At 46.6% G+C, this 22,383-nt stretch overlaps 1 protein-coding gene across 1 annotated transcript in view; it reads right to left on the bottom strand.

The window, feature by feature from the left end:
• PDE4B (phosphodiesterase 4B) overlaps window positions 1-22,383 on the bottom strand; it is a 148,173-nt gene that overhangs the window by 120,747 nt on the left and 5,043 nt on the right. The window contains exons 2-3 of the mRNA XM_085231097.1: window positions 4,822-4,930; window positions 2,778-3,013 (exon numbers count right to left, since the gene is read on the bottom strand). Coding sequence (XP_085087223.1) covers window positions 2,778-3,013; window positions 4,822-4,863 — 278 coding nt within the window. The 5' untranslated portion in view covers window positions 4,864-4,930. The remainder of the gene's footprint in view (window positions 1-2,777; window positions 3,014-4,821; window positions 4,931-22,383) is intronic.

Raw genomic sequence — 22,383 nt, 5'->3', positions numbered from 1 at the left:
CAGTGCTGACCCCAACAAAGGCAGATCCCTGGCCACTCCTTCCGAGCGTTTCCTGCTCAGAGCAATCCTTCAGCGATGGGGTTTTGATTTATTCCTGCCCCTCCAGAAACTACCTTCTTGTTTTTCTGTTTGAGATGATAAGTTTCTACAAAGACAACAATGGTTTGCACAAACAGGAAACAAAAGCCCAAACCAAAGTGGTTTCTTTGTTCGGTGCATAATGCCCACGGAAAGCCTCCCTTCCATCACACTTGCTCTACGTGACAGAGACAATGTCCCTCACAGAGGTTTTGCATGTGCTCCTGAAGACCTACTGAGCACGGCAGTGTAATGAGGGATCTGTGTTTCAGAAAGTCAGCTTGTGTCACTGGAAAGCCCTTCCATAATTTTACAGTCAGCAAAAAAAAACCCAAAACCCACATGATTTCTCTATGCACAACAGGCAAATGAAATAATGACACCTCAAAGAATTAGGCTTCATGTGATAATAACGAGGCATGCCACAACTCCCTTTGGGGTTCTGCACACACAGATCAAGTCGCAGAATGCTCATGCAAACCTCCACGCTTCTGAATGAGTCCCGTTGGTCTCCTCCAGGAAGAGCCTCCAAACCACAACTCTGAAGACTCAGGAGAAAAAAAACCCACCATACTAAGGGAATGTTAAAAAAAAACAAATCTGGGCCCTACATTATTTATGCATTTCAGTTGTGTGTACCTTGGGAAACAGAAACAGGCCAGAACCATCCACTGCATTCGGTATTTGGCTAAATAATGGTTCTTACCACAGGGTCCCACTGTTGCTTATTTTATCCTCTGCTTTTCCTTCCCATCCTTAACTTTCGATGTGCTTTATTCCACCACTAACATGCATGAACTTGCCATGCCGTCAGACTTCTCTCCTGCTCCCAGGATCTTGTTCCTGAGCAGTAATATATTTTGCAGTTACAATTCTTTCATGCTCAGATACATCGCTTTATGGTTATCTGCACTGAAATTTTCCTATCACTTTATTGCCCACTCACTGAGCCTCTTAATGCTCATATCATCCCAAAGCTGTTCCAACACGACACAGAATGGGCTTACATAAATGTAAGCTGCCTCTGGGGCGTGTTCCACACAGGACTGTACCCCAGTACAGGAGCTGACATAGCTTTGGGACCGGATCCACCCTGCACCAGCCCTACACAGACAAATCCCAAACGTGTGAACCTCTATAACTTGAACCCACAGATAAGCAGGACACGTGTGTTACAAGGGCTGTGACCAGCACTGCACACAGTGAGCCACGTGCAGCAGCAACACCAAGCTGCCCAAATGGCTACAAACAGATATCTGTGATTCAAGCAGAATTAAGAAGTCAGAAGCCAACTGCTTATTGATTAATAATGATAAAGGAGTAAGCTGAGTACCACTTTCTCTCTGACAGGCGTGCCATTCCAGAAAAATACACTTGTGAAACCATACCATGCACTGATTCTCCCGTGATGGAAGAGAGGAACAGCATTGCCCTCTTGTGTTGTGAAGAAGCTAATCATCAATTCACTGCAGCTACTTGCAATTTTTTAAGTCATGTATGAAGGTTTATCCAAAGACCAACATTACAAAACTGCACTATGAATAGACCCCACATTGTCTTGTAGACAGGATTACAAATTGTTGAACACACACGAAAGAGAACACTCTTAACATGCTCATAAGAGGTGAACCAACCAACCATGGGCTATCCATCTGAAATTACAAACTCATTTTGTTAACTTTATTCACAGTAATTAAATGTAAATATTGAACAAAAGCCCCTGGTAATTCCTCTTTGATTTCTGTATCTCATCTACATTAAGTGCATCATTTTTAAAGCACCATAACAAATTAATTTAGGATGTCCTCTACCATTTTTCAAATGCAAATTACAATGCTGGACTTGAAGACTGAGCGCTGAGCTTAACAGAAGCTAAAACCAGATTCAGACTATGAAATAAATAGTGAATACACCTCGCAGCCACAGCAAACAAAATGGAGAGCAGAGTATGTAAAAACTTGAACCCAAAGTGCTATTGGAACGTGAAGCTGAGAGGACAAGATTCACAGCACACTGCAATGCCACTGCAAGAACCATGGCAAGCTGGACTTCTCACTTTATACTGCCATCAAATTCTATCATTGCAATTCCAGTGCATGACCACTTGCCCTCCTTTCCCTGCCTCCAGATGAATTCCCTTGCTTTTACACTTAAAATTCAGTTTTAGTTTTGGAACTCAACTCACTGCATTCCCCTCCCCCCTTTAATCAGCACTCCTGTAGCTTCTTTGGGACTTTCCTCGAGCTTAACATCAGACTTAAATGCCTTTTCCTAACAAAGAAAGCCTCTTGTTAACACTTGGACAGAAAACAGCCCTGAAGCCAAGGCCTGGATCTGTCACAGAAGAGTTCAACACCGTCCTGAACTCTTCTATGGGTGAAAAGATAATAACACAAATCCCTTCACCAGAATCAGAAGTTACAACGCAGAAGTCTCTTGGAGATGCACAGAAGTGAACAAAAGAGGTCTGCAACATAAGCAGAGTTTCCAAAAGGGCAAACAATTACTCTGTAAAGCTCACGCCACGATACACCAACTGATACACATCAACAATTCTAATAAAACTAATAAATTATTTACTGCCTTTCAGAAAAAAAAACAAACCAAACCAAAACAAAAACAAAAAAACCCACAAAAGCAATACCACATAACAACAAAAGATCAAACAACAAGGGTTGTAGCAAAGGAAAATAACCTACCAGTCCTGGTAAGTGGTGATTGCAATACTTGGAGGTGCCAACAAGGGCAGAGTTGTTGGTCTACAGACGATGTCTCTGTCAGGTGTCCTCGCTTTCTCTGTTTGTCTTTGGGACAGTGGTGGTAACTGCAGGTTGCCAGAACAGCACCTTCTTCCTCTCCAGAGGTCTATGCCCAGAGCATGGCTGGAAGTACTGTAGGACTTGCTCAGCCCACACTCCAGGTAATCCAGAGCATTCTGCAAAGAGAAAAGCCACTGAAGTTCTGCAAACAAATGGTTTCCTCCACGAGAGTAAATCACATGCAATTGTTTTGTATTACAGGTACAGCTACTTGCAAAAGATAACTGTATAAAATCCTGGCAGAGTTTGACTGCACTGCATTGTTTTATCAAGTTGTGAATGAACTTGAAAATGCATTTGTAACATGTCCAAGCTAAATTCAACCCAATTCTAACCTAGCTGAACACTTCAATCACCCAGGTCACTTTGGTGTCATGGACTTTTTCTGATAATATTCCACTCGATATCTTTCACAAGATTCCTCTCCACAGCACAAGTGTTTTGGTCCGCCTCTTGTTTTTGTGATGGTGCACCAGGCAAAGAAAGGCTACAAGAACGCTGAGTTTGGATAGTTGCCAAACCATCAGCTAACTCAGTGAGAACTTCCAGCGAGGCTACCTGGCCTAAGCCTGTCCTTTCTAAAAGAAAGTCTCTGTTTCTCTGCGAGTTTCTACTTCTTTCTATGCCCCTGTGATCACAGAACTGGTTGTCAGCCTTTCCAAGAAGAATACTGCAAGAAGGCTCTTTGTGTTGGTCTTGTAGAGTTTAGCTAGTCCAACAGAATTGTTCAATTCCAATGAGACTATTTCTGTACTGTGCAGTCAGTTGAAGCTGAAGGTTATTACAGTAGGTGTGCATGTATGTGGCAACCTCTGCATTTTTACTCTTCTGCATGCTTCTGAATTTGATCTCTTCCCTGTTGTCCCCACCCTTTTGAGCTTTTAAAAATAAATGAGTGGCTTAAGTTTCCATAATCACTCCTTAGGTCCTTCAGGGCGTGCTGGTGCAGATTCACAAAGTTACTAAAGCATCAAAATCAAAATTTTCTATGCAGAAGTTGAAATCCGCTGTACTTCCAAAAATAGGCCAGAGAGCTTCAGAGATCCAAACCCTGCTCTTAAACAGCACAAATTCTAGCCAAAACACTCCTAAAAACCCCACAAAGAGCTTCTATGAAAGGTCTCACTTCACTAGCCTATATTAATAATTTTTTGAGACTTCAATTGTTTTGTTATCACATAGAACAGACTGCTGCACATTTCTCAAGTTCCCATTAGATGTCAGGTGTCTGTTTTCATTATCAGCAAAGACTGAGTGGACTGTGGCAACCCTACCAGCAGGTGCAGGCAAACTGACTGCGAAGCAGCCCAACATATGCTCTAAGAGTGTAAAAGAATCACTCAGCTTCTGGAGGAGTGCTGCAGGATGCGCCAGTTCTTAAGCTCTACTCTTCCCCTGTATTTCCACATACATTTTTGTGGTTTTCCATTTTTGGAGGGCCCCAGCTGTGACAAGCAAGGCAATTAATGTTGTAGTTATCACGCCATCATTACAAACTGATGCATTTCTCCAGAGAATAGGAACTGGCTTTTAATTAATAGGAGATCATGATGGCGATTAACAGGCATAGTAATGGAATAACATGCATCATCGCATTAGATGCTCAGCAACTACCACAGCAAGAGATGCTGAACTGCTTGTAAGCATAGGAGTACAGCACATGCACAAACATAGGATCCAAACAGAGCTTCCCTAAGGCATAGAAATGTCCAGCCCTCTCACCTGCCATTATAGCACTAAGCAAAGAACTCTTCAGAATTCATAGTGCATTTGTTTTATTTACTGCTTAATGCATGAACTGCAAACAGCTCTAAGAAAATCAACGAGTCACTGAAGCAAAACCAGCCAATACAAAGACAAAAGAGACTTTTGACCTTACTTTCACAGAGTATTGGAAAAAGCACAACACGTTTTTGAAACGTACCTCATCTGCAGTCACTGCCATGACACTTCGGCTTTTCTTCATTATTGAGATTGAAGTGCTCCCCACTATCAGAACTTGCTGTTCAATTCAACTTCTTCAGACGAGCAGCCTGAAAGAAAAAACAACTGCAGCTTTATTTTTGAATAACAACCCATTTTGGGTAACAAAGTAGGTAGCTAGCTGCTGGTATCACAGCTGATTTGTAACTTGCTGATCAGTTCCACCTTAACACCTGGCAGCTGATGTTACAAGTGTAGTTCTCTATTAGGGAAAGGGCAATTTAACACCTAGTAAAATCATGTGAAATGTAATTGGTGTTCACAAGGCTCTGCAATCTAAGCAAGATTGAAATACGCACAGGAATATGGGATCAAAGCTAACAGGTTCCACTTACAAGGAATTTTCTTTAACTGAACCCTTTCCAGACATACAGAAAAAGGCTTGAGCTGGCTCTGACAGAAGCCAGTCTGAAAAACTGTAATTCAGGCAAGGAATTGCATTTGTATGTGATTCTAAACTCGAATCACAGCTCATGGCCACTACTTATTGCCACCCTGGCACACACAGCAACACAGCCACTCTGATCCCACCGAGCACCCAGGTGGCAGCAGGGGACAGCAGCACAGGGAGGGAGCAAACCCAGTGCTCCAGCCCCCTGCTCTGCTCCTGGGGTTTTACTGCTCACCAAAAGGCAAGTTGCATAGCAAGAACACTGAAGGTTTTCCTTTTCTTTCCCTGACAAATGAGGAGAACTGCTGTGCCACTTCAGTGTGCAGACAGGGCGCTCTGTCCTGCTCCGAGGGGCTGCAGCAGGGCCATGCTTGGGGTTTGCTGCTGAAGCCCCCACAGAAAGCTGTGCAGCGGGATATGCTTTGGGGGCTTGTAACATGGCATCCACTGTGACAGATCGGGGAGTCTGAGCTGCGTTCAGCTCATCTGGCCGCACTGCACTGCAGGCTCAGGAGAGCAGAAGGCAGCCCAGGCCGCCTGCCGAGCAGAGCCCTCACACAACGCCAGAGCCAGAGCCATCTCACTGCAGCACGGCACCTGTGCTGTCTGTGCTTCCCCGGGCTCAGATGTCCATGCACACCTTCTCCCATGGCAGCCAAAGCCAGGAGCCCCGCAGCCCTGCCAGGCACACACAGCCCGCAGCGGTGCCAGCACCCAGGGCCGTGCTCCATCCCGTGCTCTGGCACACAGAGAGGCCCTGAGGGGCAAAAGCTGGGGCAGGCCGAGGTGCCCAGGGTTGGCTGACGTTGCGCCTCGAGTGAGAAGTGAAGGCTGGGCAGCCTGCTGGCTGGTCAGGAGAAACTGCACAGAAACATCTCTGTAAGGCTCACAGCCTATTAGTCGCCTAGTAGTCACACTGCAAAGCAGAACAGAACTGCAGAATAAACGGAACGATTTTAATCCATCTTCAACAATGGTGAGAAGCTAAACAGCTGTGTTATAAAAAGAATCCCAAAATGACAGTGGACAGACAGCAAATGAGATGAGACACGGGTAAAGATGACAGTGACAGGAGCATGAATTCACAGACTAGGGAGATCAATTCTGGCGTGACTACTTGCTGCCAAAAATATGCATTCCTCCACAGCATACAGACAAAATTCCTGAGAAAGAATAAAAAGAGGAAGCAGTTTCCTAAGCAGCAGAACGAAGCAGGGTGCAGCTTTCTGGCAGAGCTGGATCCTACAGTGCTTCTTGGACGTGGTCTGCAGGCATGGTGGGGGTGGGCTGGGGCTGGGCTTGGGGATGTCAGACGCCTTTTCCAACCTGGATGATTTTATGGTAAGTACAAGCCTGCAGGCTCAAAGATGGGTCTGCTGTGCAGGCAGAAGGATGCCAACAAGGCACAGGTCTTTGGGTTGCCAAGCTAAAAGAAAGAACTGTTAACACTTGGTGGGCTACGCCATTCAGGAAGACTACTACAACTATAAATAGCTCGTATACGAGTGGTGATAAACCAAATAGCTCACAGCATTTATACCAGTGATGAAGAATCCTGCACGTTCTGAAGGAAGACACGGGAATCACAGAGTCACTGAGGTGGGAAAAGAACTCTAAGATCCCCAAGTGCAACCCCAACCCACAGCCACTCGGGGAAGCACCAGTGAGAAATACCACGAGAACTACCTAGCTCAGGAATCACAACAAAGAGAAGAAACACAGCAGCAGAAAAAGAAAACAAAAAAGAAACAGACCGAGGAAAACATCTTTGGAAAATAAAATCCAAGAGACATTCTGAAAGAGAGTCCAAGGCCGCGTGCAACTTTGCTGAACGCTGGGATCAGAACAGGCACTGGGGAAATGTGGAGGGATGGACCACATGTACAGGCAGACTGCGTGGAACCCCTTATACCACAACGTCCTTTCCTTTAGAACTGTTCATCAATTTGTCAGAGCAAGTTTAAGCAGAACACTGAAAAGATGAAAATATGATTTTTTTTAAAATAACTCTTAATGCAGACTGCATTTCTGAAAAGGACGCCAAGAAAATCCTAAGGCTTCCATTAGCCATGACTCAAACTGCTGTTAAACGCCAGCCCATTCTTTATTATGTGTTTCTGACATGTGGGATGAAGATCTGGGGTGGGGGGGGGAGAAAAAGAAAAACAAGTAAAACAATGCAAATTCCCCACCCCACAGAGGCTACATCAGAATTCCTTTTTGCCAGGCACATTTTCTAATTCGTGCCATCTTCTGTCACAGGCAAAGGGCTTCTCTCTTCTACCCACGTTACCCAAAAAGAAACGACATCCCAGTGGGCTTCGTGTGGCCAGCAGGAACGCCTACGAGCAGCAAGGTTCTGCAGCAGGCTTTGGGTTGCAGTCTTTCAGTGCTGTGGCTGGGTCCAATCCATCTGCCAGTATGTATGCTAGGCAGGGTACGAGATCTCTGCTCCGACTGAGCTGACCTAGTTCTTACACCTGAGTGTTGCTGTGCTGGCTGACCACGCTGTTTGAAAATGACAACAGATGCTCCTGTGATTTCAGGGTGGTGAAGCCTTATACTGAGGGTGTGAATTAACAACAGGGTTCAATGCTGGCAACTGACAGCGCCGAGGATAAAACAACAGGGCTGCATGTGATAAAGTCTGCTTTTCCTACACACTCTTAAAAATAGCTATTCAACTCATCCAGCGCAAAACCCGCTATTTAAAGAAATTTCTAAAGTGCATCTCAATGTGCAAACCGTTTTGATTTGCAGTTCCAGGCGCACATTTCACCATGCCACTGCTTTCCCCCCCATTCTGGTGACAGGCAGACCAGCCTCTCCTCCTGGACGCACGGATGAGCAGGGCCAGGAAGATCACTTCTCTGCTGCTCACGCTGTGCTAGCACTTTGGATCAGGGACAGGTTCTGGCAAGCAGGGCTGTTCATCCGGCTGCTTTCCTTTTTCAAGAGGGCAGGAGGCAAAGATTGAGAGACCACAAACCAAACTCCAGGAGATGAGGGCCCCCGGTAGCCTAGGCAGTGCTGTGCCCCTTCCATCCAGCTCCAGCAGTGCTTCCAAGAGCACATGTGTCACCAGCACTGCATTCATCCCAGCAGCCCAACATTGGCCCTGACAGGTCCTGCAGAACCTGGAGATGGTCAGAGATAAAAACAACTGGAATGCTGACTGAATAGAGAAGCCTTGCAAAGGAAAGGGCTGGGATGAAGGAGGTTATCTGATTGTACAGATAATTGCATCATTTGTGAGCTCAAATCACATTCAAACAACCCAATTCTCTGCAGAGATCATCCAAACTTCACAAGGCCACAAAGATAGACTGAGTGACACAGACAGGGCAACACGGGGTGACAGTCACCAAAGAATGCAATAATCCCACATCTACTCCTCCCAAACAAAGCACATGGGCTTGTACTTCAGATCTGGAAACAGCACAGCATTCCTGGGAGAAAAACAAACCTTAGGTGGACCTAACATTAGGTAAAAGCAAGTTGAGATATCACTAGCAGTGACACTAGTGACAGCTTTGCATTTTAATAAAGCAGCCCCATGATGACCCAGGACCCACAGCAAGGCAAGGCCACAGCCTTTATACTTTGTACTGCAATTGCAATGCAACAAAACTGCAGATTTATCAGCAACTGATAAGCATAACCAATTCTTTTACTATCAAAAGAAAACGCTGTACAGAGGATATCCCATGTAGATATTTGAGAAAGTCCTGTCAGAAGGACGATGCTGCAAGTAAAGAACCTGCAATAACTTCCCTGCCCGTGTTACCATCGGGGAAATTATCCTTATTAACACAGCACCTGAATGTTCATTAGGAGGTTGCTTACTGTGATATCGCTGCGGTTAAGCGGATTGCAAAGACTCATCTTTTCTCTGGCAACTTAATCACTGAAGGTGAGAATAACCATGTGGGTTCATCCCAGAAATCACAGCCCAAGCAGAGCAAAGAGCTACAAAGACTACCTATTCTATTATTTTGTTTTTAAACTAGATTAATGACTTTAAATTTGTATTTCCCAAACCCTTCGTCTACTCTTGTGGTCAAAGTCAACTCATTTAGAAACAGCCTGGGCCGTGACAAAGGCTGCAGTTTGCTGGTGGTACCTGGAGCATCCAGGACTGCCAAGGTTGTGCTATTAAAAGACACACTGCGTACCTTCCTTGTTCCTGTGCCAATGACAAGCAGAGCCTCCCACTCCTCGGGCTGCAGCTGAGCACTCGGAGAACACAGAGTGATTATTAATTATGCTTTAAAAAAAAAAAAAAAAGCTATGTTCATTTAAAAATACATCAGAAAAAAAAAAAAACAGAAAAAAACAACCAGGGTTTCAGAAAAAGGAGTGTTGTTCCCTTAGCCTTGTGGATAGCCAGCAGCACAGGACATCCCTGCATCACCAGCACACAGCACCTGCCCCATGTCACTGATGTACTCCTTGCTCTCCTCAACTCAGCCCACCATTGCTTTAGTGACAGGAGAAGTTCTAAAGCCCTTAGGGGTGCTTCCCTCCCCCTGCAGCTCAAGAGAGCCCACGTCAGGCGGCACACAAGCAGGGTTGCCCTGCTGAGAGTGCCGGATCCTGCAGAGAGCTGCACAACTGAGCACAGAAAGAAAGAGCACCCTGAGAAGGGCACATCTCTGCTACTCTTGTAGTAGTGCAAAATCAGAATTGCAAAGTATCCCTGGAAAACTGGTGCTGAATGAGACCTGCAGAGGAGAGGACTTGCCAAGGAGAGCAGAAATGTCAACTGCATACGCAGTGCAGAGCAAGAGCTGAAGGAGAATCATAAAATCACTATGGTTGGAAAAGACCTCCGAGATCATCAAGTCCAACCATCAATTCACCAAGCCCGAAGCATCTTCAAGAACTGCCAGGAGCCCAGGGAGCAGCATCCCCCCATCCTGCGCGTGGTGCAGGAGACAGGCTCACAGCCTGCTGCAACTGCTCGCCTGCACCTTCTGCTCTGCTTGTCCTGCACCCTGTGTTCTGCCAGCAGTCAGGGCTCACTGAGCAGCTGGAAAGTGCAAATGAAGCCTCAGGTATGGAGAGATGCTGCAGCTGAAGTGGGCACCTGCTCCAAGTGAAACAGCACCTCCCAGAGCAAGCTAATGGCCTGGTGCAAAACTGATTCTGTGGCAAATGACAGCAATTGCTGCTGTGCTGGTAACAAGGAGAAAAATAATAACTTTTCTTATCAGAGACATTAAAAAAAATAAAAGCAAAGCCAGTACCCAGATCCAGCTGCCACCACATGCCCTCTTCTCTGTCTGCATCCTCCCTGCACCAGAAAGCATTCTGCAGCTGATAAATTGCATTTTCATAAACTGTACTGTAGACTGCACATAAAGGCAATGCCATCAGGAGTTCAAGGAAGGAGAAAGAGTCCACGACCTCTCTGTGCTGTTAAATGAGTACAAAATGAGGCTACTTCTGGGATAACAGCATCTATTCAGACTCAATGTATTGTTTCTAGCAGCTCTGCCTGTCTGCAGCATCACTGCTGTTGGTGAAAAACAACGAGTTTATTTTTTTAGATCACAGATTTTGTGCAGGAGTAGCTGTTATGACCCTGTTATTAAATACAGGAAGAGCCGCTCTCAATCACCGTGCACCATATATATAAACTTTTTAAGATGAACCAGAACATACATATCATCCCCCACAGAAAAACAGCCACGCACCCACAACAGAGCCACCTCCTCCCTGGGCTCAGCACACACCAGCAGCACCACAGCCACCAACCCACAGCCCCCCAGGGCCACAGAGGCGTGGAGGGAAGGCCAGGCGCTGCCCCAGAGCCACACAGCAGCCACAGCAGAGCAGGCACAGAACAGACACAGCCGTGCCAGTGCTGCACCAGGGGCACGCCAGCTGGTGTGCACAGACCAGGGAAGATAACCTGCTCCTAACTCCCCTGTTTACTGTTCATTCAAAACCAGCTCAATCCTGAGATTTCAGAAGCAGCGCAGTTGTTTCTCTAGAACCAAAGAAGCTGTTTAAATGCAGGCTTTGGGGCTTGCCAGGAGAGCCAAATGCTTTCCAAAACTCATGTCTACATGCGTCTGACACAGAGCTCTCGCTCTGGAGGACACGTGGCTCAGCAAATGGCACCAGTTTTCACAAAGTCCCCTTTCCCTACAGAAACAGAGAGCAACTAAAAATAAACTTGCAGTCTCACTGCAGAGGCAAAGCCTGGCACTTGGAGCACTAACATGGACGTTCCTGCAACAGCACTGCAGAGTCAATGCAAACCTGATGCTAAGTTCTGATGCTAATGTGATGTATGTTAAGTTCTTTACTGTGAGAGCGGTGAGGTGCTGGAACAGCTGCCCAGAGAGGCTGTGGATGCCCCGTCCATCCTGGAGGTGTTCAAGGCCAGGTTGCATGGGGCCCTGGGCAGCCTGGGCTGCTATGAAATGTGGAGGTTGGCAGCCCTGCATGTGGTTGGGGGGTTGGAGATTCATCATCCTTGAGGTCCCTTCCAACCTGGGCCATTCTGTGATATGCCACACTGCTGCTCCAGAAGGAAACCTTCTGCCTGTCCAGCCCATACAAACCCAGTGATAGAACAAGCCCATGAGCAAATCAGGCTGCTGACTCCCCCTGGCTTGCCTGAGTGCCTACGGTAAGGGATGAGCTAGGCTGCAGAAGGAGAAGAGGCCAAGCTCCCTTGGAGCAACTGCTAATAAAAAAAAAAAAGCAGTGGAATGAGGGCACTTTAGTATTTCTCCTTGGGAAGCAGCTTCTCACAGCCTGCCTTGCCCAGGGTCCCAATTTGCAGCCCGAAGAATTGCAATGAGATATTCTCGATGCAGCCTGCAAGATGAAATGCTGCTTCCTTCCACTCTCATCACTGAGGGAAGGGAAGGAGTGGAACTATCAGAAAGCCACCAGGAGTGGCCTCACAGCTAACAGTGCTGGATCAGTGGCAGAACCTCAGGATACAGAAGCACCAAAATGAGAAGCAGCACGATGCCATACAAAGAGGGGTAAGGATGTCAACAGAGCAGCCACGTTCTGGCTGAGTGGAAAGCCACCCCAAATTCACATGAGATATCCACAGTGCCAGTCTAGCAGCTGCGTTACAGCCATTCTTCCTTGGGAGAGACAAGAAGGAATGGAAAGGCTCCAGCAATCTGCAAACACACAGATGTGTGCTCCCAGCCACTGCCTGCAGCAGCTCCTGCTGCAACACTTCACACCTTACACTCCAGGAGACATCTATGACATTTTCATATTCCCAACAACTTCTTTGTACCGAGAGGTCTCATAAAGCCCGATTCAAAAGAACACTGAGCTTTATCGTTCCAGGATTGTGCTTTAGCAGATGTCACTGTTCCTTTATCTCACTGCTATTTTGTTGCATTCTGTATCTGATATTTGGTTTGTTGGGAAAATGTTTGTGTTTTTCCAGGTTTCAGGCTGAACTTATTGGCTCTTTTTTTAAAATGAAAGAATAGCTCTGCAATTTTCTCAGAAATCAAGTGCTGTTATTGTTAGGTGAAAGTCACAACACCAGCATTTTCCTCCAAGTTCTCACTGTAATTTCCTCAACTCCCCCCCCTCGTTATTTAAAACTCTCTGACCCCTTAATTACGTGGGGTGGCACTTCCAACTCTCAGTGTCTGCCTCGTGCCACATACTTTAGAAAGTTCTGATGAAATCCAAGTGCTTCAAAGAGCTCAATTAACGAGCAGCACAGCTCGGCGACCTCTCCTGCAGCACTCCCTGCTCCCGAGGTGGCAGCTGACAGGGACAAGCTTTGTGCCACTCCTCCTTTGTGTGTCACCAGGAAAATTCAGGCTCTTCTGTCCAGATCGTTCAGCACTAACACTGCAAGGAGAACTGCAGAGAGACATTCCCTCGCTGCTGAGCAGCAGGCCGCAGTTAGTACTGCTCTTTCAATAAGACTGGAATATCTGGGGGCAAAAGGCAGGTGCTCACCTTTGCAGCCAGGAGGTAAAATATTGTCCTTGAAATATATGGGTTCTCTTAAAACCTGTATCACTACTGGCCACAGACAATCAAGCCTGAACTCCTGTGCCTGTGGTGCAGAAACAAAATATCCTATTCTCAGCACAGCATCCTTAGCACCCTTCTGAACTAAGCTCACCCCGGAGCAGAAGAACTGGTGTTACTCATTCCCATGCAAGAAAGTCAAAACAGCAGCGTGACGCAGACACCAACTGACCTTTTTAGATCACAAGACAGCAGCCTCCCAAATGCTGTAAGTCACGAGGATGGCCTAACATTTCTGAAAGGTTTCTTCTGTTATTTTTTTTGGATGATGTGCTTTACTCAGGCAAAAAAAAAAAAAAAATTAAAAAAATAAAAGTAAAATGTGTTCCTTTCTCTGGATGGCAAAGTAGACTTTCCTTCTGAGCAGGACAAGCAAGCCTGCCCTATCCTAAACTGTACGAGCAGCATGACAGGTTGGAGCTACTCTGCAATGCAAGCAGGGCCACCTGAACACTGCAGGAGGAGCCCGTGGAGAGGGCTGGGGTGGTTCTGCATCTCTAAGTGGAACCACAACAGCCACACTTCAGCCACACAGAGGTAATTTCCATGGCAACGTACCTCTTGTACGTGCCCTCTAGTCACCTCTCCAGCATGGAAAAACCTTCAAAGGCACCAAGTGTTTATGGCCCTGAAAGGCAACCTGAGGCTTCCACCACTGCTCAGGGAAACAGTGCTTTGTGAGCCAACAAAGAAAACTACTGCCATTTTCATGCTTCCTTTCCTTTCTTTAATTTGCTGTAAGAAAAGAAGGGAAGGATTTTCAAAGATGAATAGCAGGCTAACAGGATGCATGCCTTGTTAGGGCCCCACCAATCGCTCCATACCGCCCAGCTCAGTGACGCCCGCTGCAGGAGCAGCGCCTGGCCTTCAGCATTACCCTCCTGAAAGGCAAAGGGCGCCCGGCAGAACGGCGGCATTACATTGCTCAACGGATTTGAAAGCAGGGATTAACCTCCCTGCAAAATGTAAAGCAAAGATCAACAGCTCTCTTTACAGTTTGGAAAATTGTATTGTTAAAGAATAAAAAGAAAGGCATCAGCTTTTCTCCTTGTTCTTACTACCTCTGCACCGTGCCGATGAGAGACCCTCATGCTGCACAAGTGGGGGTCAGAGTTCTCCCTTGGGGCCTCTGAAGCATCCATATACTCATCTCTCATCTTTGTACAGCCTAACACACGTGCATTTATTTTCTAAGCACTGCGGAGATGTGGCACTGAGGAACGCAGGCACGGTGGGGGTGGGCTGGGCTTGGGGATGCTGCAAGTCTTTTCCAGCCTTACTATTCTATGATTACCTCAGCCTTGATTGCTGATGGGCAAAGTGGTGAACGTGGACCACAGATCGAACACCTGGATGCTCTCCCAATGAATGCCTGCCTGCAGCATGGGGATTCCAGGTGAACCACAAGGCACCACAACACAAGGCCAGGTGAGAAACCAGCCTGCACACAAATCACACCGAGAACTCTGCACGGCTTGTCCATCACAGCCAGCTTCTTACCTGTGTCTGAGGCTTTTCTGTTTGTTAAATAAATCTGATTTTTACATAGAAGCAACAAGGCTTCCCAACCTTGGTTTTAACTGAACAGATGCACTCAGTTGCTATATGCTACCCAAATATGTTATGAAGACCACAAACCTCCTCACCACCAAATTACTGCTAGGTTTAGAACTTCCATTATGTACTTACTTGTTCCGCAGCAACTTCATTGTTCTAAATGCAGAAGCTACACACAGTCACGTGAATTACATCCTGACATAGCGAGCCTTGGCTGTTCCAAAGGTTTATTAATTCCTTACTCAGAACCAGCATCAGGCAGATCACAGCAGTAACACCCACCTTCGCAGCAGGCTGCAAGCAGCATCCCCGATGTCTGCACTCTGCCCCTCGGCCGCCCCGTGCCATTAGCTGCCACTACAAATTGCACTTATGTACTTTCTAGTTGCAGCTCTGCCCTATGTGTCCCGAGTACAAGTGCAAATAATTAAGCACATAGATAAGGAAATACAACAATCCTTTCCCACATTGACTTGAAGTCGAGTCAAAGGCACACAAAGAACTCATAGGAAACAAGTGAATTGTTTTGAACTCACTGTAGCCACAGCCCCCCGCCTGGCAGGGCCTTCCCAAAATGATGTGCTGTGGGGCAGGAACCCATCGCTGCACTCATCAGGAAGGCTCTCAGATCCACCTGGCACTGCCACCATTACCACCTCTTTGGGGTGAGTTTTGCCAACTTTCAAGCACCACCAGACAACATTGGGCATAGATGCACAGATGGGCATTGCCCCATGGATGTCCAACAAGAAAACCACACGTTTTTACAGCACATAAAGCAGAGAGGATAACTGTCCTTCCTGTGGACCAATCCAGGGTTTGCTGTGAACCTGAGCACAGCAGTGCCTGGGACAGAGCTTCCCTAGGCAAGGACACAGAGCAGACCCCAGGCAGCACGCAGCTACCAGGGCTCTGCATCCCTTCCCCCTCCTCGGCTGAGTCACTTGGATCATACATCTCAAACCTGAGCTTCCCAGTTACTATAACAACTTAATGGATTTCTTCTTGATGCTATTAATTACATTCAGTTTTATCTGTTCGTACTGGCTTCTGGAGGAGGTATTGTATGATAGCTTCTCTTCTGCTTTCAGAAGGCTTCTGCATTCCTAACTCCAACGCTCAGGTGCTCCCTCATGAATCTCCTTCCACTGAGATAAGGAAATGCCCATATTCCCTTTTCTGAGAATTCTGAATAGAAAGAAATACTGTGTTGGTTTTTTTTTTTTCCTGTAACCAAATAAGATGCCTCTAATAAATCTGAGAAAGCTGCATTTCTGCAGTAAATAAAAAGTTCTATGCACAGAACAGCCTGTAACCTGGCTGAATGCATTTATAATATATCCCCAAAGAAAAAAGCCAAGCACTTGGCAAGCCAAACTACAGAAAGCACAAACAGAGCAGCAGTCGGAATCTCATTTATGAGGTCTACCTTCCACAGCCTCAGGGTATGAATGGGCAATCTCTGCTACTGCAAACAGCAGGAAACATCAGAACCACGAGACAAACCCTGAGTTCAGAGTGCTGCCGTGTGCAGTCAGCCCCTTCCATTGCCACTTGTTCCAGATTCAGAGCCAGCAGTCAGAAGTGCAAACCTCAACCCAGCCGCACAGGAACGGAGGAATCAAGTGATGACTGTGCCCCGTGCCCAGCGCGGGAAGGCTGTGCAGGCCCAGGAAGGGAAGCTGGCCAGGCAGCAGCAGAGGACACGGAGTAGTGGCAGGGGACAGATGGCCCTGCCCTCTGCCACACTGCATCCACACTGCGCTGAGCCAACACAGGCTCTGAGCATCAGAGCCCCGCCACTTTCCAAGGACAGCGGGCCAGCGGCAGACTGCAAGGCAACCACCAGCCATTGGCAGGAATAGCGAAAATCAAAGTCCAGACGTATAGAGGGGCACTTACAGCAGTCAGCGTTTGCTATGCGTTGCTGTACGTCCATCCCAGGTGAGACGTCAGCTGCTCTGCTCCTTCCTCTGCAGCACGGGCAGATACTGCGCTGCGCTGCTGGGCACGCGGGGACACCAGCTGCTTCACCTGGCTTCACAGCCAGCTTGCTGCCGTCGCCAGTGGCTGCAGTGCTTGGACAGAAGTCTTGGAAGGGATCCAGGCACTCAAGTGGAAATTACAATATTACCTTACACACTTTTTTTGGGGAAATAATCCACTACTTGCGGAAAAAAGGATCCTACTTTAAAAAGGCCAAACCACGAGCACGGGGACAACGGAATCCTGCAAACAGCCCGAACTTCTTACAGCCCGAACGTCTCAGGAACGAAGTCGTCCTGCTCCTTTCTCCATTTAGATTTCTCCATTTTAGCTTTGGAGTGCAGAACTGCACTTATCTGCAGAGACACTGCCGCACACCGTGCAGGATAATTTTAACCCCACAGACATATGGAGAGCACTCCTTTCACCTCCTCTGCAGAAAAAGCAAAGCTGATCGGATCCCTCAGACTTCCCACAGGGAAAAATTCTTCTCTAGATATTTTAAATTTAAGAAAATAGTCATCATGGGAGAGATAATAATAGCTGTTTATATTTAGTGTGAAAACATGATGTACTACATTTAAATCATCAAGTATGCAGTGATGAGTATGAGAACACAAGGGAAGTAAATTTATGTTGTTTGCAATTTATTTTTATTTCAAACTCCTCATTTCCTTGAACTTATTTGCCCTGATGACAAAGTACAGTTGCTAGATACCTCCAAGTATCCTTTTATAATTTATTATTGCAACCATACTTTAAAAATATCAACATATATGCTTGAAGTACAAAAGCACTGCGAAGCAGCTGTGCACGCACATGCCCGCGCTTTGCAGCATTGATTTACATGCAACTTGCTCGTTCCCAGACACACAGTATCAGTAACAACAAACAAAATTGGCTTGGCTTCCTGAAAAGCATAAGCTTTCATGAAAAAAAAGATCTGTTTTCTGGAACCACAGAGTACGTGGTATAAAAGTAGAAGCAGGATGAATGTGCTCGGCAACAACGCTACATACGTTTATCCTGGAGATGCGGCTGCCAAGTCTCCAAGAAGGAGCAGGTAGACCTCAAGATGCTTTCTTCCCAAATGCTCAGCTAATTTTCAGCCTGGAAAGATCTCCTGCAGTGCTCAGAGTGCTGTAAGGTACTGAACAACTCGTCCAGCAGTGCAACAGCTAGCAGCAAAGCGCTGGTATCAAACTGGGAGATGCACAGATGCCTCCTGTAGAACAGCCCCCTGCACTACTGTACCAACCTGGTCTTTGTCCCTGGCTGGGATCAACCTCTTAAAAAGGGCACTGAATGAATGAAATACATGTGAGACTCTGAGGCTGCCCAGCCTACTCTGTGCAAGCAGACTGCAGAAAGATGAGCCTGGAGCCAACAGCACCGCAGCTCCAGCACAGAAGGTGCTGTTGCAGCTCACCATTCCTGTGTGGTTTGGACGCTGCCAAGCAGTACACTCGAGGTGCTCAACCCCAGCACAGAAAAGGCGTTTCCTAAACAGACGAGCACAGCAGGAGGAACATCATGACCGCTGCCCTCGTGTGAATGGGGAAGGAGGATGTGTGTTCCTGAGGGCACGGAGGCTGCAGTGCTGGAGCCATCCCATGGAGAGGATTCTGCAAGGAGTCCTCTGCTTGCTCCCTGCTATAGAAATAAGGTGAGGCAGCTCATGCAGACACGCAGCTGCCATCAGTCCCTGCCAGTAACGAGAACAACGAGCAAACCCCACAGCAGCACCAGCTCCAATCTCAGAGGAGAAGCAATATTTAACTTAGCCAAAGCTGACAAAGATTTCTACTGATGGGTGCAAACTCAACAGAAGGCAAAGCCTCTCTGTTTTCCCATCAGCCCAAACAAACCCTTAACTTCACTTACCCCATGCCTCCAGTCTCTCACTGCACACAACAGAGCTGAGCAATTCATTTCCCTTACAACCAGGTTACGTGGCAGCAGCCAGCAGGGCAGTTCCAGATTGGTCTACACAGACTGGTACTCGTGTGAAATACTCTCACACTTAGAGTGGATGACTAAGGAACCAGCTGCCTGCTTCCCTGTGATCTGATTATTCTTCCCCTTTAATAAATGAATGTTTTCCCATGAATTTGCCAACAGGCTCCAGAAGCACATTAAGCGATAGGTAAACAAGTATTTATTTTTACAGCTCTTATGCTTGATTTCATTTGAATGCTGCTTTCTTCCTGCCTTCCTGAGAAAAGGCAATTAAAGTCTTTGGTTTGTAATTGAATTGATACACCAGTGACCGCTTGAAAAACAGTCCTTTGGCTCCTTCATGAAGTACAGAAATGAACAAAAATGAAGGAAAAATGTGAAAAAGCACAGCGGCCCAGTTCACCTCCAGAGCAGGGGAAGCATCGGTCAGACAGCAGGTACAGCAGCAGCGGTACACGAATGGTACTGGCAGGGATTTCAGGGAAGCAAATGCACTTCTGAAAGAGAAATGTAAAGCTCAGGACTGGTTACGTACGCACCAAACTCAGGAGGAAAGTTCAGTGGTGGAGATTCGTAATGGAAATTTCTGAATTTGTTTTAGAAAGAAAATAGAAAATTGAGAAAAAGAAAACTCGTATTTCTTCCCAACCCTGCGCAGTTGAGGAAAAAGTGGGGAAGGGAATTCTGGCAGCATGCTAATTGTTAGCACAGCAGGGCATTTGTCCAGACCTCCCCGATGACATACTGCTTTTGTGCTGCCTCAAGCAAGAACTCCTCATGAAAACCTCGGGGTAGGACTCCCTGCAGACACCTAACGAGCTCCAAGGATGCTGGGCTGAGATCCCTGCTCTCCTCCCCGAATCCCATAAGATGTACCCTAGATACCCTGAGAGCTTTCTCCAGCAATAAGAGCTTCTGGAAGAAGCTGAATCCGAGCTCACAAAGGAGTACTTAACAGCCTGGTTCAAAACGTTCTCTGCCTCCTATCCCAGAATAGCTAGTGTTACTGTGAACCCAGAACACCAGTAGCCCTTTTCAGAGGAAAAACTGAGAACCTTGAGCTATTTCAGCATCCATTCTCCAAGCTGATGTCTCTAGTGACTATAGATGTGCTATGTACGGATCCCTTTTCCTCCAGGGGTACGACCAAAATAGGTAGCAGTGGGTTTAGATGCTGCACCACACACAGGCACTGTGAGATTTGTGATTAGCACTCCTGAGCACAGCGTGCATCGTAGCAATAGCATTTTCTTTGAACAGAATCCCATCAAACAGCACAGCTTCACCCTGAAGGTTTCCATATGTTTTATACTTATTTTCTTCTCGAGAGCTCTTGTGAGATTGGATCATTTTCTCTTTCTTATTTGGGCTCGTAGTTTCAGCAGTGATTACTAGCAAGGATTAATCATTTCAGGCTCCTCTCTTCCTGAAGTCCCCGTTTTCACACTATTTATAAGCACTCTTGAAAGCATCCCTCTTGCAAGGAGCTTCACTCCCGATTTATCTTTCCCGTTTAACAAGTGCTCTGACAACTTCAGAAGGTTCTTCTGGTGCAATGCATTCAAGCAGTATGCAGCCTATTGCTTCCTCAAGCCATTACTGAACTACAAAAGCATGAATGAAACGAAAATCAATGGCAAGAATGTATTTTTCAGAGCGTAGAACTGTTATACCATTACATCACCCGAAGCTCTGAAAACGTTTTTCAGCAGGTGCCCATCGTGCAGGTAGGAAGCACCCAATCCACATCCATCAGCACGACTCAGATGTTCAAATCCGTCAAGCAATAAGAAGAGTAGCACGGACTTTCCTGTCAAGAGAGAGTTCTTCCCTTTTTACGTGCATTTCACAGTGTGTGCCCCAAACCCAATCCTTTATGTCAGAAAGGGAGCACTGTGGCTCCAGCAGCGCCCAGACCTGCAGGTGCAGCACAGCCTCATTATCTGGATTTGCTTCCAGCAGCAGCACCGCTTCTGGTGTCTGTCAGCGATACCGAGTGTGCTCAGGACCTCAGGCACAAAGCAAAAATGGAAACAGCACAGTTATTTATTCTAGCAAAGAAAAGGTTCTGCTTGTTTACATGTTTACAAACACCGTTAGAAAAGAAAAACACTTAAAAGAATACTGAGAAGGAAATCCTGGCGCTGAGCTCTCACTCAATCTCCTGCAGCTTCTCGAAAGCTGTAAAAGATGCACAGCCACTCCAGCTGATTGCTGCCTGCACAACGCCGCCAGCAGAACAGGCTCCTCTGTGGCTTCAGGAGGAATATTCAGCATCTCCTGATCTAAAAGTCATCTTCCAGAGGTGGCTTTCAGAGCTACCCTACAGTCCCAGCAAGCAGCTGCTCCCTACTGCCTGCCTGCCCGGCTCTTGGCAGCCTTCAAGGCTGCATCGATGCGGCCCTGCAGGACATGGCTGGTGGGCACGGTGGGCATGGGTTAACAGCTGGACTGGGTGATCTTAGAGATCTTTTCCAACCACTGATTCTATGATAGTTTCCTTAAATTGATTTTAGATGACCTCTCTTTTTCTTCCTTCTCACTCTTCCTGCTCTTCTGCTTGCAGGACAAAGCTTCTGCTCACCATGTTGTTTTACAACACGTTTTGAATGCCTGTGATGTCTGTAACGAAGGAATGGATTTTGTACGCCAACAATCCGTATCCCAGTTTGTGCAGGTTGAAAAACATTTGTTAGAAAGGGTATTAGTACCTGCTGGCTACCCTTTCAGTCACTCGTTTATTACCTCTGATGCATTAACTGCAGTCATTTCACTTCTGCTGCTGCTCACTGAGGCTCCATACGTAGCTGGAAGACATGCCTTTAGCCACAAACAGCCACCATTCCCTGAAAAACCTGCTGCTTATAATCTGGCGAAAGTAAGGGTATTATCAGCTGTGCTGCACATAATTAGAGAGTAAAGGAGTACGTGTCAGCTATTTAGCAGCTAAGTGGGGCCAGTTTCACATTCTCAACGGTTAATTGCAAATGAAGTATACGTCAGCAAATGCCATTTGAAATATTTCTCAAAAGCACCATCTCATAGCTTGTATCCCTGTGCTCCCACAGACCTGCAGCATAACACCAAACACGGAGGAGAGCTTCCATCCGCTCCCATGCACCATTCATGCCACCCCAGAAACAAATACATCAGTCGCCTCAGCTTCTGCAGCGCACTGCAAAGGACCCTGGTGGGCTCCACCTCTCGGCTGCTTTCAGAAACTCATTTAACACATGATAGACTGTGTCCTACAGGCAAACCCTGGTGTTTCATCCAATCACCCACAGCTCAGTGGCACACAGAACTGCTAGGAGATGTCTTGGTCAGCCAACAGCAGAATCACAGAGGCTTTCCACAGTCTGAGAAGGAAAGGTCCTCTGCATTAACTTGTGTTTCAGTTATAAAAAGAAAATTTAAAAGACTCAATCAATTTAGAGCTATCATTTTCAGAGAACCAAGTGCAAAGAGAGGAAGCTATTTCTGAAGAATTGTACGGAGGGTTTAAATTCATCAACGGTATAAAAATGCACCAAGCTTGCTGCTCTTTTGGGTCATGCTCATCTTTCCTGCCAG

Source organism: Meleagris gallopavo, chromosome 10 (assembly GCF_905368555.1).
Source record: "Meleagris gallopavo chromosome 10, MGAL_WU_HG_1.1, whole genome shotgun sequence".
Lineage (NCBI taxonomy): Eukaryota > Metazoa > Chordata > Aves > Galliformes > Phasianidae > Meleagris > Meleagris gallopavo.
This window is presented reverse-complemented; position numbering and strand designations above follow the sequence as displayed.